This window comes from Psammomys obesus, unplaced genomic scaffold (assembly GCF_907164565.1).
Source record: "Psammomys obesus unplaced genomic scaffold, mPsaObe1.curated_primary_1811, whole genome shotgun sequence".
In the NCBI taxonomy this organism is placed as follows: domain Eukaryota; kingdom Metazoa; phylum Chordata; class Mammalia; order Rodentia; family Muridae; genus Psammomys; species Psammomys obesus.
The window spans coordinates 64302-76542 of record NW_026596318.1 but is presented as its reverse complement, the minus strand read 5'-3'; the positions used below and the strand labels follow the sequence as shown (position 1 = coordinate 76542).

The 12241-nt window shown below is 57.7% G+C and overlaps 1 protein-coding gene across 1 annotated transcript; it reads right to left on the bottom strand.

The window, feature by feature from the left end:
• Nucleotides 1-10479: 10479 nt before the first annotated feature.
• On the bottom strand, nt 10480-11552 carry CUNH6orf15 (chromosome unknown C6orf15 homolog). The gene is made up of 2 exons (XM_055597080.1): nt 11486-11552; nt 10480-11345 (listed from the first exon to the last, which is right to left on the bottom strand). The coding sequence occupies exons 1-2, from the start codon at nt 11550-11552 to the stop codon at nt 10480-10482; spliced, it is 933 nt and encodes a 310-aa protein (XP_055453055.1).
• Nucleotides 11553-12241: the final 689 nt, after the last annotated feature.

Here is a 12241-nt window from a genome sequence, read left to right as displayed (position 1 = left end):
CATGGCACTGTGCACCAGGGTGCACCATGGCACCCTTAGCCCAGGCTATGTACCCAGAGAGCACCATGGCACCCTTAGCCCAGGCTGTGCGTCCAGGGTCTGTTGTCTTCACAATGACTGAAGCAGCCTTTCTGACAGAACACAGCCCTCTAACCACCGATCACAGAGAAGTCTGTGTTATTCCGAGACAGTCTTGTGTGTGGGCAGCTCAGACTGGCTGTGTAGCTAGGGCTAGCCCTGAGCTCCTGACTGTCCTGCCTCTGCCCCCTGGGTGCTGGGCTCACAGGAACCTGCCGCTCTCCCTGCTGCTGCTAGCTTTGCTGTTTCTTTGGCAGATCCCGGCTCTTCCGGAAGTCCTGATAGCTGGGCGGCCAGACCTGTCCCCGGAAGAGTGACACAGAAATGCGCTCTGGGGAGAGTGACCAAGTCAAGCGACACTGCAAAGGTCCAGCGAGGTGGTCCTTCGGGGACTGGGTTATCCGAGGAGGAGAGCGAGACCCAGGGCAGCGGTGTCCTCCCACCTTCCCATCCTCATCAGCACAGGCCTGTAGGGGGGCGGCCTGTGCCAACCCTAATGGAGGCGCTGATGGCAGCTGCTGCCCCTGACCACAGGCGCACAGCTTTCCCTCGAGGCTTCTCGCCCAGGCCAGTCCTCTCCTCCTCTGGGACGCCATTGTTACTGAGCCAGCCTTGATCCCCCAGCCTCTGTCCTCTGCGGCGCCCCGTTGTCCTTTCTGGTCTCTTTAGATCTTAAGATATGGTTAGAATTTTCTTATGTAAATTTTGTCCATTTAAGCATGTATGCCTGTGTTCTCAGAACTCAGAAGGCTGAGGCAGGAGAATCCCTGAGAGCTTGGGGCTAACCTGGTCTACACAATGAGTTCAAGGCCGGCTTGTGCTTGGAAGTACAATCTTGTCTCAATTAAACAATAACAAACAAACAAACAAAACTATCAAAGCTGGGCGTAGTGATCCCAGCACTCAGAAGGCAGAGGCAGGTGGATCTTTGTGAGTTTGAGGCCAGCCTGGTCTACAGAGTGAGTCCAGGATAGAGAAACTCTGTCTCAAACAAACAAACAAACAGCCTTCTCCTCCACCTCAGTGCAGTGAACGCCAGGGCCTCTGCACAAATGTTTCCTCCCACTGCAGAGCAGGGAAGCCCCTGGACCACACCCAGCCGCAAGGCAGGCTGGGTAGCAGACACCTGTAGTCCCAGCACCTTGGAAGTGGAGGCAGGATGATTATCTTCAAGATCCTCTTCAGTGGGGGCTGGAGAGACAGCGTAGAGGTTAAGAGCACTGGCTGCTCTTCCAAAGGACCTGGGTTCAATTCCCAGCAAACACCCTGCAGCTCACAACCATGTGTGACTCCAGTTCCAGGAGATCTGACACCTTCACACACACACATATGTGGGCAAAACACCCGTGGACATAAAATAAAATAAAGCTCCTTAAGGAGCTGGTGAGGGCTCAGTGGGGCTTGCTGCCAAGTCTGAGGGCTTGACCTTGATCCCGGGACTCACGTGGCTGTGACACACGCTGTTCTGGGAACATCCCTCATCTGGGCTGGAGGTTCTGCTGGGCCTCACAGCCAGGGTTAACAATTAACCCTGAGGCTGCGGCCTTCGAGAGCACAAACTGTCTGTTTCAGCTGCCGTGAAGAGAAGGCGTAAAACCAACCTCGATTGCTTTGATTCGCCAGGAAATCAGCCCTCACCACCTAAACGGGTGCACGGCTGTGATTTCACGTTCCGTGCTCTTCCGGGCCGCACACCACGAGTGTGCCTCGTTCGCTGAAGGCGGCAGGCCCGGAAGCTGAAAGCAATGTCCTACTCTGTCACGGAGGCTGACACACAGTGACGTTTGGCCCAAGGAGCACTTGGGGTCAGCTGCAGCCAGCGACTTAATCCTTCAACTCGGGAAAGTGTCCCTTCCCCCACGGGATGCCCTCTGTGCTGGGCGGTAAATACAGAGAAGAGCCCTTGAGAGGGACAGACGGACGCCGCTCCCACAGAGACAGACAGACATGGTACAACACAGACACACGTAGACACGGGGACAGACCCACAGGCACAGACAGGCACAGACCCTGACTCCCGCAGACAGACAGACGGAGGAGGGAAGACACAGGGAGCGTGATGTAGAGAATTCGCATCTGGACCCCTCTTGGCTAACCGGCTCCATAGGGAGATGCTTTTGTTTCTCTCCTAATGCGACAGCGCTGGCCGCGTGGACTTACTCTCTAATGCCGTGACCTGTGCACACGGCGGTACGAGGAAACTGACACCCACGCGCCCCACACGCTTGCACATACACAAACGCCATCAACCAATCACTGCCCAGATACAGATACCATCAGCGTAGTTTCTAAGTTGAAAATGTTAGGTTGGTAAAAGCTGTGAAAAAATACATTAACATGTTCACCCATCTGGGCACGGTGGTGCACGCCTGTAAACCCACACTCTGGGAGGCAGAGGCAGGTGGATCTCTGTGAGTTCGAGGCCAGCCTGGTCTACAGAGCGAGTCCAGGACAGCCAGGGCTACACGGGGAAGAAACCACACACTCAGACATACACACATGTATATATACACACATGTATCTGTGTGTGTTCACCTCCTGCCACGGCTGCTGTTCGGTCCTGATAACACGACACAGACGCCTCACAGGACACTTGGCTGGATGAACTGTGCCTGTCACCAGCAGGCAGCCACTGCGCTGTATTAACATCTAAGCGCGGGGGCTCCGAGGGACGGAGCAGGCTGCTGCTCAGCCAGGACTGGGAGCGAGCGGCTGACGCTACCGTCGGGGGCAGAGTTCGTTTGGAGAGATGGGAAGTTGTGGAACCAGTGGTGGCGGCTGCTTAAAGCCGTGATGCAAGCAATGGCCCTGAACCGTACACGCGGCTCCGACGGCAGCTGTTTATGCTCCGTGTGCATGCAAAGCCGCAGCGCGGGAGAGTGGGCTCTGAAAGGCGCAGGAGAGCGACATTACAGATGTTATGGCTTAGTGCCTGACTGTCCCGCTGTGGCCTGCGCCAGCGGCTGACAGCTTCTGCCGGGAATGGGAATCCCAGCTGCCCTCAGACCCCTCCCCGGAAACCCCAAGGTCATGGAAAGGACGACCAGGAAGTTCACCCAGCGCCAGCCGGACCAGAACCTCAAAATTCCACAGCTGGGGGAAACCCAGCCACAGACCTACCTCTCGGCGCCTGTCATTCCGCGACTCGCCACGAGAGGGCAGCCTCTGGGTACCACGGTGCCATCTTCTGCGGGCCGAGCCTGCCCTCTAGTGGTGAAGTGCGGAATGACGGGCTTTTTTTTTTTTTAAGCGTGGGTTACCGCATCCTCTTAACTAATTGTAGCGAAAAAAATTAATGATTGTCATCATTTCATCCCTGCCAAGAGAGCAGTGACGTGGTCTACCCCTGCGCTACAGATTAGCTGGGCCCGCGCGCCACCAGCCAACAGCGCCCTGGCTTGCCTGATCTGGGTCCTGCGCCCTTGGATTAGGTCCCTTGACGCCGGCCCTCTCTCCCTTCTCCCCCCTGGGCAGCCCAGTCCTCACGCGGGCTTCATTCTGAGGGCAGAGGGCCATGCTGTATGTGCAAGCCTTGGGCTCGGCTCCAGAGCAGCCCCGCACCCAGAAAAGCAGCCGCGCTGAACTCCAGGTAATTGCTGGGGCTCTGGCCGCTTAGTTCCAGGGTGGAATGTCCTTGGAGGGACGGGGTGCGGGCTGCCTAGGAAAGGCCGGCTGCCAGCCAGACCCTGGCTGAGGACCAGGAAGCCAAAGCCGGGGGAGGCGGATGTTTGAGGGCGTCTGAACCAGGCCACAGCGAAGCCTGGGCTGCGAACGGGCGCAGGGCGTCTACGGGCGCCTTAGCACCCACGCCGGGGCTGCGCGGCCGAGGCGGTGCTGGGCGGCTTCACCCCGACAGCCGCGTTGCGCGGGGGCTCGGGCGATCCCCATTCCACGGAGGAGACCGAGGTGGGGGGCGTGTGCCTGGCCCATCTGTGTTGGCCGGAGCTGTAATTATTCCGCGTCACGAGCACGGGGAGGCGGCCGGGTCAGGACACGGTGAGTCACCTCCGGGTGCAGGCCGGGCCCTTCGGCTGTTCCGGTCTCAGGTGAGCCAGGCTGCACGGTCCTCGAAAAAGAACAAAGAAGAGGTGGATCGGCTCCGGAGGGCTCGGGCCGGCGCAGCCACGGAACCTCCCGAGTGGACTCTCGCCACACCGGAGGCGGGGTCCGCCCTGCTGGGTGCGGGTTCCCGGCCCTCTGCGTCCTGGCCACCTCGCGGCCTCTGGGGAGACTGGGAACACGAGAGACCATCTCTTCTAACTAGTCTTTACTCTTGAACTCCTGGCAAACCATTCTAGGGCAGCATTCACGCGGTGGGCAGGCGCGCGTGAGCGTGAAGGCCGGCGACCTCGGGCAGACGCGGTGCCTTCTACCCGTGTCCATCGCCTCGTCCGGCCGGGCCTGGAGCAGGCTGGCCAGCGGGGCCCCGGGGCCGCGCTGTCTCCTTCTCCCCAGCCCTGCCCACCACGCCCGGCCGTCTAAAAAGACCTATATCTCCTCTTTCTGTGTATGAACGCTGCGGGCATGCCCGGTGCCCACGGAGGACGGAGCGGGGCTGGGGTCTGCCGGGGCTGGAGTTAAGGACACGGTTGTGAGCTGCCAGGCCCGGGGAGCGAACACCTCAGCAGCGGGCCATCACCCCGCTCTCATGCTCGCCCGCCTCAGGCCTTTAGCTTCCCCTCTGCCCCTCCACCCAGGTCCCCCAGACTCTGTGAACCCGCTGGAACTAGGATCTAGTGAGTGGCTGGGCCATTCCAGAGCAGGAGCGGGGTGACCCCGGCCTTAAGGTCGGGTCATTGGGCGGGTCAGCAGGCGGGCGGGTCAGCGGGCGCCTGCAGCGATTAGGAACGTGTGATTCGGCTCAGCAAACAGCGCCGCGCCTCCCGCGGGGAGGATGAGGAGCTGGGGCGGGCGGGGAGGGCGCACAGGGCCGGGAGGGCGCACAGGCCCGGGAGAGTGCACAGGATGGGGAGGGGCTCAAAGGGCCGGGGGGGGGGGGGGGGGGGGGGGGGGGGGGAGGCCAAGGTCCCCACGAGGAAGAAGGGCCCATAGGAAGCGCATCTAATGGCTACCAACGGCAGCTTCCTGCACCTGGCCCCGGGGCTTGCAGGCTCCGGGACCCGCCGTTGTCCCGCGTGCACGCTGAGAGCACCCAGGCCGGCCTCACTCGTGCCCGCCCAGCCCTTCTGCCGTGGGAGGTAGAGGCGGGAGCTCCACGAGTTCAAGGCTATTCCTAGGCACCAGCTAATGTGATGCCCTGCTCAGACGCAAAAATAGATAGATAGACAGACAGACAGATAGACAGACCGACAAATAAAAGTACGATACAACGCACATATTTAAGTCAGCAAATTTGTGACTTGTCATCATCTGCTTACCGTGAAGGACGGATGAATTAGCTCTTTTTATTTCCAACGCTGGAGACCAAACTCAAGGCCCCACGCGTGCTAGACACGCCCCTACCATGAGCGCCGCCCTGATTTCCCAGGAGAAAAGCCCTCCTTCGGCTGCCAGCACCTTGTCTGGCCGCTGGCCCGGCCTGAGAGACGGCTCAGTTGAGAGCACTCGCTGCTCTTTCAGAAGAAAGAGCCGGGGTTCAGTTCCCGGCAGCCACGTGGAGCTCACACTGACTGAAATGCCTGACCTCAGGCATGCCTGCCGTACACAAGACACTCATACACGCAAAACAAGTGAATCTAACAGAATACCCTTTTCAGAAAGCTGCCTGACAAATAATGCCAAAGGCAGAAATGCCAGAGAAGGCAGCTTCAATATCAGGTACCAAGATGAAACATTTATGCCAAAAATCACTAAAAAGGAGAGTTATTCGAGTCAACTCAATTACTTAATATAATAATACAATCTTCAATTATTACATTTACAGAAAATAGAAATAAGTACGTTTAACAGTGCTAACTGATCAAGTCAGCATTTCGAAAGAGGAAATGGATTGTGTAATGACACTCAGTGTAGACTCCTAAAGATATGTTGACATTTATTAGTAGCTCAATAGTTTGTGTGTGTGTGTGCGCGCGCGCGCGCGCGTGTGCCTGTGTGTGTGTGTGTGTGTACACGAGTGCACTACATTGCGCGTGTGGAGTGCAGTATTTCTGGAGTCGGTTCCCTCCCGGCTATGGGGGTCTTGGGGATTGAACTCAGGTCGTTGGGTTGACCACAAGTAGTTTCTATTACAGGAGAAAGCAGACTGCGAGCTCTCAAAAACTGTGTGAGCACCGTGTGCCTAAAACGAACTGTTATAACCCGTCACGGTCCTGCAGGCCTTTAATGCCAGCCTGTAGTGCTGGCAAGAGGGAGGCATGCTAGGTGGAGGCTCATCCCAAGTTCAGGGTGAGCCTGGCAAGGTCCTGTCTCAATCACTACCATCACCACCACCATCATCGTCACCCTCATCATCACCATCATCATCACTACCATCACCATCATCATCATAGTCATCATCATCACCATCATCACCATCCATCATCATCACCACCATCATCATCATCATCGATACCATCATCATCATCATCAGAGTCATCATCATCACCATCCTCACCATCACCATCATCATCCATCATCACCACCATCATCACCATCATCATCACCACCATCATCACCATCATCATCATCACCACCATCACCATCATCATTCCATCATCATCCATCATCATAATCACCATCACCATCATCACCACCATCATCACCATTGAAGGGGTCTGGTAATGGAATTTTGCCTCCTGGCCTTGGCGGATATGGGTCTAATCTAAAGTTCAGTTTCTCAGAAACGACCTTGGCAGCTTCTCCAACGACATGCTCTGCTCCTGAGAACCAGATAGCAAACTTTGTGTAACCTTGAGTGAATCCTTGGAAGCTTTGCCAAGTGGAGCAGATGAGCTGTTAGCGTGAGAAAGTTACTTGTGATTTTTTATTTTAAAAAAGCTGCTTGAGTGCCTAATAAAGGAGTATTGATCAGAAACCTGTCTTGACTCCCTTCTTCGAATCTCTGCCCCTATCATTCCCACTCTATCTTTCAGGTAGAACCTATTCGACTAGCCCAAGGGACATGCCATCACCATCACCACCATCATTATCACAGTCATCATCACTACCATCCTCACCATCATCACCATCATTAGCATCATCATTGTCACCATCATCATCACCATCACCACCATCATTATCACCGTCATCATCATCATCATTGGCACCATCACCACCATCATCACCATCACCACCATCACCATGACAATAAAGGACAAAGGACTGGTACACGCTGCCACACAGCAAACACGGTGCTAACAGAAGATCAAGTCCTGCATGATCTTCTTACACGAAGTGCTTCAGATAGGCCGAATCACAGGGACAGAAAGTAGGCAGCCGAGAGCTGGGCAGAAGCTGCTGGGGGGGTGCTGACTGGGTAACAGTGAGTTCAAGACCTCACCGGGTCCCCAACCTGTCTACCCCCAAGGAGAAGCCACAGGGAGCTGCCTCGGCACTCAGGGAGCATGGCACCACCTCCTGCTGGTCGGCATTCCTTTCTTCCTTTCAAGAAACTTGGGGTAGCACTCCCAATGCGAGGCTAGGTCCTCGGGAGGCCTGGGGCTGCTCGTCATGAAGGCCAGGCTCAGGGATGGCAGGAGGGTGCAGGGGCCCACTCGGGGAGACTGGCCAGTAGGCGAGCCTGCGGGGCATTTCACTGGGCAATGACTGGTGTGGGAGGGCCCAGCTTACTGTGGGTGGTGCTGCCCCGGGCCAGGTGGTCCTCACTGTAAGAGGTCAAAGCAAGCAAGCCGGGGAGAGAGAGCCAGGGAGCAGCACTCCTCTGCGGGCTCTGCCTCAGTTCCTGCCCTGAGTGGACCGAGATGTGGGAGTCTAAGCGGCCTGGAACTCTTCTCCAGACCACCCTGCCCCCTCGCCTGACCTCCCTACCACGTGCTGGTGACACACATACACGGAAGTAAAACGCTCAGACACATAAAAATGAATCATGTTTCGAGACCAGTCTGACATGACTGACCACTGTGCCTGCTCTTTGGCACTTTGTGGTTCTTTGAGAAGAACTACTAACAAACCGCAACCACCACCCCCTCCCCAAGGACCAACAACCAACAACCCCACCTCTCGGGGCCCCTCTGGAAAGTTCCCAGGATTCCAAACGTCACACACTCCCAGAAACTGTCTGCAGCTGGCAAAACCACGCCTCTGCCAGAGCACCAGGCAAAGCACAGTCTGCTGCTGTGGACAGTCTGAAGCAGCCCCGAGCCCCACACCTGGGATTAAGATAAAAACATATTCTTGTAACATCTTTGTGGGGTTTTAAAAAAGAACTATTTATTATTTATATAGCGTTCTGCCTGCAGGGTGGAAGTGGGCACCAGATCGCACTATAGATGGCTGTGAGCCACCCGTGTGGTTGCTGGGAATTGAACTCAGGACCTTTGGAAGAGCAGCCAGCGCTCTTTACCTCTGAGATGTCTCTCCAGCCCAATAAAAAGCTGTGTAGCCCAGGCTGGCCTCAAATTTGTGATCTTCCTGCCTCGTTCAGCAAATCCTACCAGCCTGCGCCACCACAACCGGCCTGTGTTATTTTAAAGAAACCAAAATGCCACGATTCTTGCTACACACCACTGGGAGCCCTCTCCCATCACACTCCCAGCTTCGTCCGCTCTGCTACTGTTGCCAGCGTGCAAGCCCTCACCCCACTCTGTCTGGGCCTCAGTATCTCCCCCGTGCACAGGGCACTGCCGTGTCCCGGAAGAATGAGCTAGAAGGATCATGTCCAAACACCTTGGCACACACAATAAAAGTTGCCTGGATTTCTGCTGAGTGCATTGGTTTCTGAACATTCCCTGGCCGGGTGAGGAAGTCACTGCGCCTGCCCTCCGTGACCTGTATGGGTCTCTTCATGCCTCTGTGCTCCTTCCTGTTGGTTAAAAAAAAAAAAAAAATGGGGGGGGGCAGGCGCGGTGGCGGCACAAGTCTTTAATCCCGAGCTCTGGGAGAGGCAGAAGGCGGCGGATGTCTGTGAGTTTGAGGCCAGCCTGGTCTACAGAGCGAGTTCCAGGACAGCCAGGGCTACACAGAGAAACCCTGTCTCAGAAAAAAAAAAAAAAAAAAAAAAGAAAGAAAGAAAGAAAGAAAGAAAAAAAATGCAAATAGAGGTGACTGCAGCAAGGAAGGCAACCAGAGAGAGAAATGAGCTTGGCTGAAACGACCTAGGACCTGTGGAAAAGAGAAGCTGGAAGCCGTCCCTACTTTCACCCTAGGACTGGGGAGAATCAAACGTTCAAGGAGGGACGAGAGGGCTGGTCGGCTAGGGGAAACACGGGCTTGGGAGGACGTGTTCCCACACGGAATTCTCTCACGGACACCAGGGCAGCACGCCCCACTCGCGCCCCTCGGGCTCCCCCTGCCCCTCTCCTACCGGCCGCCAAGCCTCCTGGGTGTGGGCTGCAGGGAGGGCACACGGTGGAGAAAACGCAGCTGTCTGTCCCCCTGACTTCTGCCTCCGCCCTCTCCCTCCCTCCCTGTAGCAGGCTGCTGGGCTCCTGGGAAACCCGAGGGAGAAGGGGCGGTGTGAGCGAGCGAGCGAGCGAACAAAGCAGCAGGTGCGGTGGCCGGGGGGGGGGGGGGTGCGCCCTCCTTCCGCTCCCTTTGTCAAGGCTGCCGCACATGTTCAAGTCTCCGAGCGCACACAAAGCGCTCAGTGGTGCGTATGAGGGCGGAGATCAGTGCACCCTCCCCTTCCAAGAAGCGTGACCGTCGGGGGATAAAAGACGAGCGCAGGCCGCACGACCTTCCCTGGGCCCGTGTTCCCTGAATGGGACGGCACCTGTCCCTCCTGGCCTCGGCACGCCCGCCCTCCGGCCCTCCTCCCCCCCACAGGGTGGGAGCATGGAGTGGGCCCACTCTCACATTCCTGGGCTTTGGTCTTTCTCCCCGCCCCAAAAAGGGGCCAAGGTGAGGCCTACGGGGCCCCTGGAGAGATGGTGGGACGGCCAGAAAACGAGGAGGGCCCAGGTGAGCTGCAGTTACTCCCAGAAACGACCCGGAGAGGAATCACGTGCAAGAACCGCGTGAGTTTATTGGCAACCAGCTCAGGTCAACAGAGGAATAGTCCCAGCACTCGGGAGGCAGAGGCAGGTGGGTCTCCGTGAGCTCGAGGCCGGCCTGCTCTACAGAGTCCAGGACAGCCAGGGCTGCGAGGCAGAGAAGCCGGGGCTCAGGGGGCGGGGAAAGGTGACGGGAAACCACGTGACTGTGACTGAGCCTGACTGCGCATGCTTCCACTGAGTCCTAAACCAGCTGCAAAGGGGTGGGGAGAAAAGCGAGGCTGCTGGAAGGGCCAGGAGCTCGGAGGCCCCTTCTGTTAGACCCCAGCTGCCTGGTGGGGACCGACAATTACGCCCCCCAGCCGCCTGCTGGGTACAGGCGATTACCCCCCCAGCCGCCTGCTGGGTACAGGCGATTACCCCCCCAGACGCCTGCCGGGTACAGGCGATTACCCCCCCAGACGCCTGCCGGGTACAGGCGATTACCCCCCCAGACGCCTGCCGGGTACAGGCGATTACCCCCCCAGACGCCTGCTGGGAACCGGCCATTACCCCCCCAGATGCCTACTGGGTTCCGGCCATTAACCCCCAATTTAGCACCTGATCCTTGACCATTGCTACCCCATATTCCAGAAGGGTATGGCATGGGCCTGGCTCCCCACCCGGTTCCAGCCCCTCCACCTCCCCAAGATGCTCTGGCATTTAGGCTGCTCCCGGGTAAAGCAGGCAGAAAGCTGTGGGTGAGGAACCAGAACGGGCCCTGGGCAAGGGCTTCTGCCTCAGATCCCGGTGGACCGGAGCCGGGCTGCCATGTGGGCTCTGAGTCCTGAGGCCGGGAAGTCTCTGGTGAGGGTTGCCTGACGTGGGCAAAGGAAGCCACGGGCAGAGGACCGCCTCCGGGAAGGTATGGCAGGGCTTCCGGCGGCTCCTGCTCCAAGTAGTCCCCGGCCTCCTGGGCAGCAGCAGCCACGCCTTGCTGAGGGTCCTCTGAGAGCCAGGGGGACGGGCTCCAGAAGGGAGGCCCTCTGGGCCCCTCAGATCCAGCGCCGCCTGGCGGGGAGTCACCGAGCCTTGGAAGAGCCCTTGGTAACTCATTATTGAGGGGATCGAGCTTGGGCTGAGGCTGCCCGGAGCTGGAGAGGCTGGTGAAGGAAGGTTGTCCCGAACGCGGGGAGGCTTTCTCCTCCGGTGCCCCAATGCTCCGCGCAGAGAGGCCTGCAGGAAAAGGAAGATGAAGCAGCTGTGAATGAGCCGGCTCTGACTGGCTGGCCCCTTCTGGAAAGCCGCTTTCTGCAGGCACCTACCCTCCTGCCTTCACCCTTAATCCGGCTCCCAAGGACCCCAGCAGTCCATACCTGGCAGGTACAGACAGATGAGGAGCAGGCCCAGGGGAGCGAGGCTCCCACCTGCGAGGCCCTGCATCTTGCTCAGCTCCAGCATCCGCCTGGCCCGGACAGCAGGCTTTATCCTGTTGGCGGGGTGGGGGAGGCGCAGACAGCCTGGGAAAGCGGTCATGGAGACAATGGTCCTGCCATGCCACCCTCATTCTTGACTCGGTCTGTGGCAACAGCTGTCACTTGAAAGTCCCAGAGGAACTGGGTGTTCCCTCACCTGGCGTCTTCCTTGTTCTCCTTCCCCTTCCTCACCCAGGTGCTCCTGACCAGGGTCACCCCCAGCTGTCAGCCCCGCCCTGTCTCGGAGCTTCGCCAAGGCCTGCGATGCTACTGTCTTCACCATCCAACAGTCCCTCTTCTCTGGGACCCAGATCATTTACCACAGCACCCCTCCCTCATCCGTCCCCACATCCTCCGCTGACGCTGACAAAGCAGGAGGTCCTGGGGTGCAAGCGTGCCTCCATCCGAGGAGCTGCTTCTAGGTGAGGGCCTCAGTGTGAAGGAACAGGTTTATTCCCCAGCAGGATAACATGACGTATTGATCTCATCATTCCTTAACAAAACGCCACCAGCTAACGAGTCCCAATGTGCATTATACTGTGGCTTTTGTTTTGTTTTGTTTGCTTGTTTGTTTTCCTGTGTTGTCTGGTTTTCCTTTGGGGGGTGGAGTTGAGGTGGGTTAGTGTTTGCCTACAGGCTTGTGTGTGCACCACGAAA

What these genes read in the sequence shown, in the direction of transcription:
- CUNH6orf15 (XM_055597080.1), bottom strand. Translation starts at nt 11,552, where the DNA reads ATGCAGGGCCTCGCAGGTGGGAGCCTCGCTCCCCTGGGCCTGCTCCTC. An exon ending in CATCTGTCTGTACCTGCCAG is followed by an intron (nt 11,346 to 11,485) that starts GTATGGACTGCT and finishes CTTTTCCTGCAG; the next exon opens with GCCTCTCTGCGCGGAGCATT.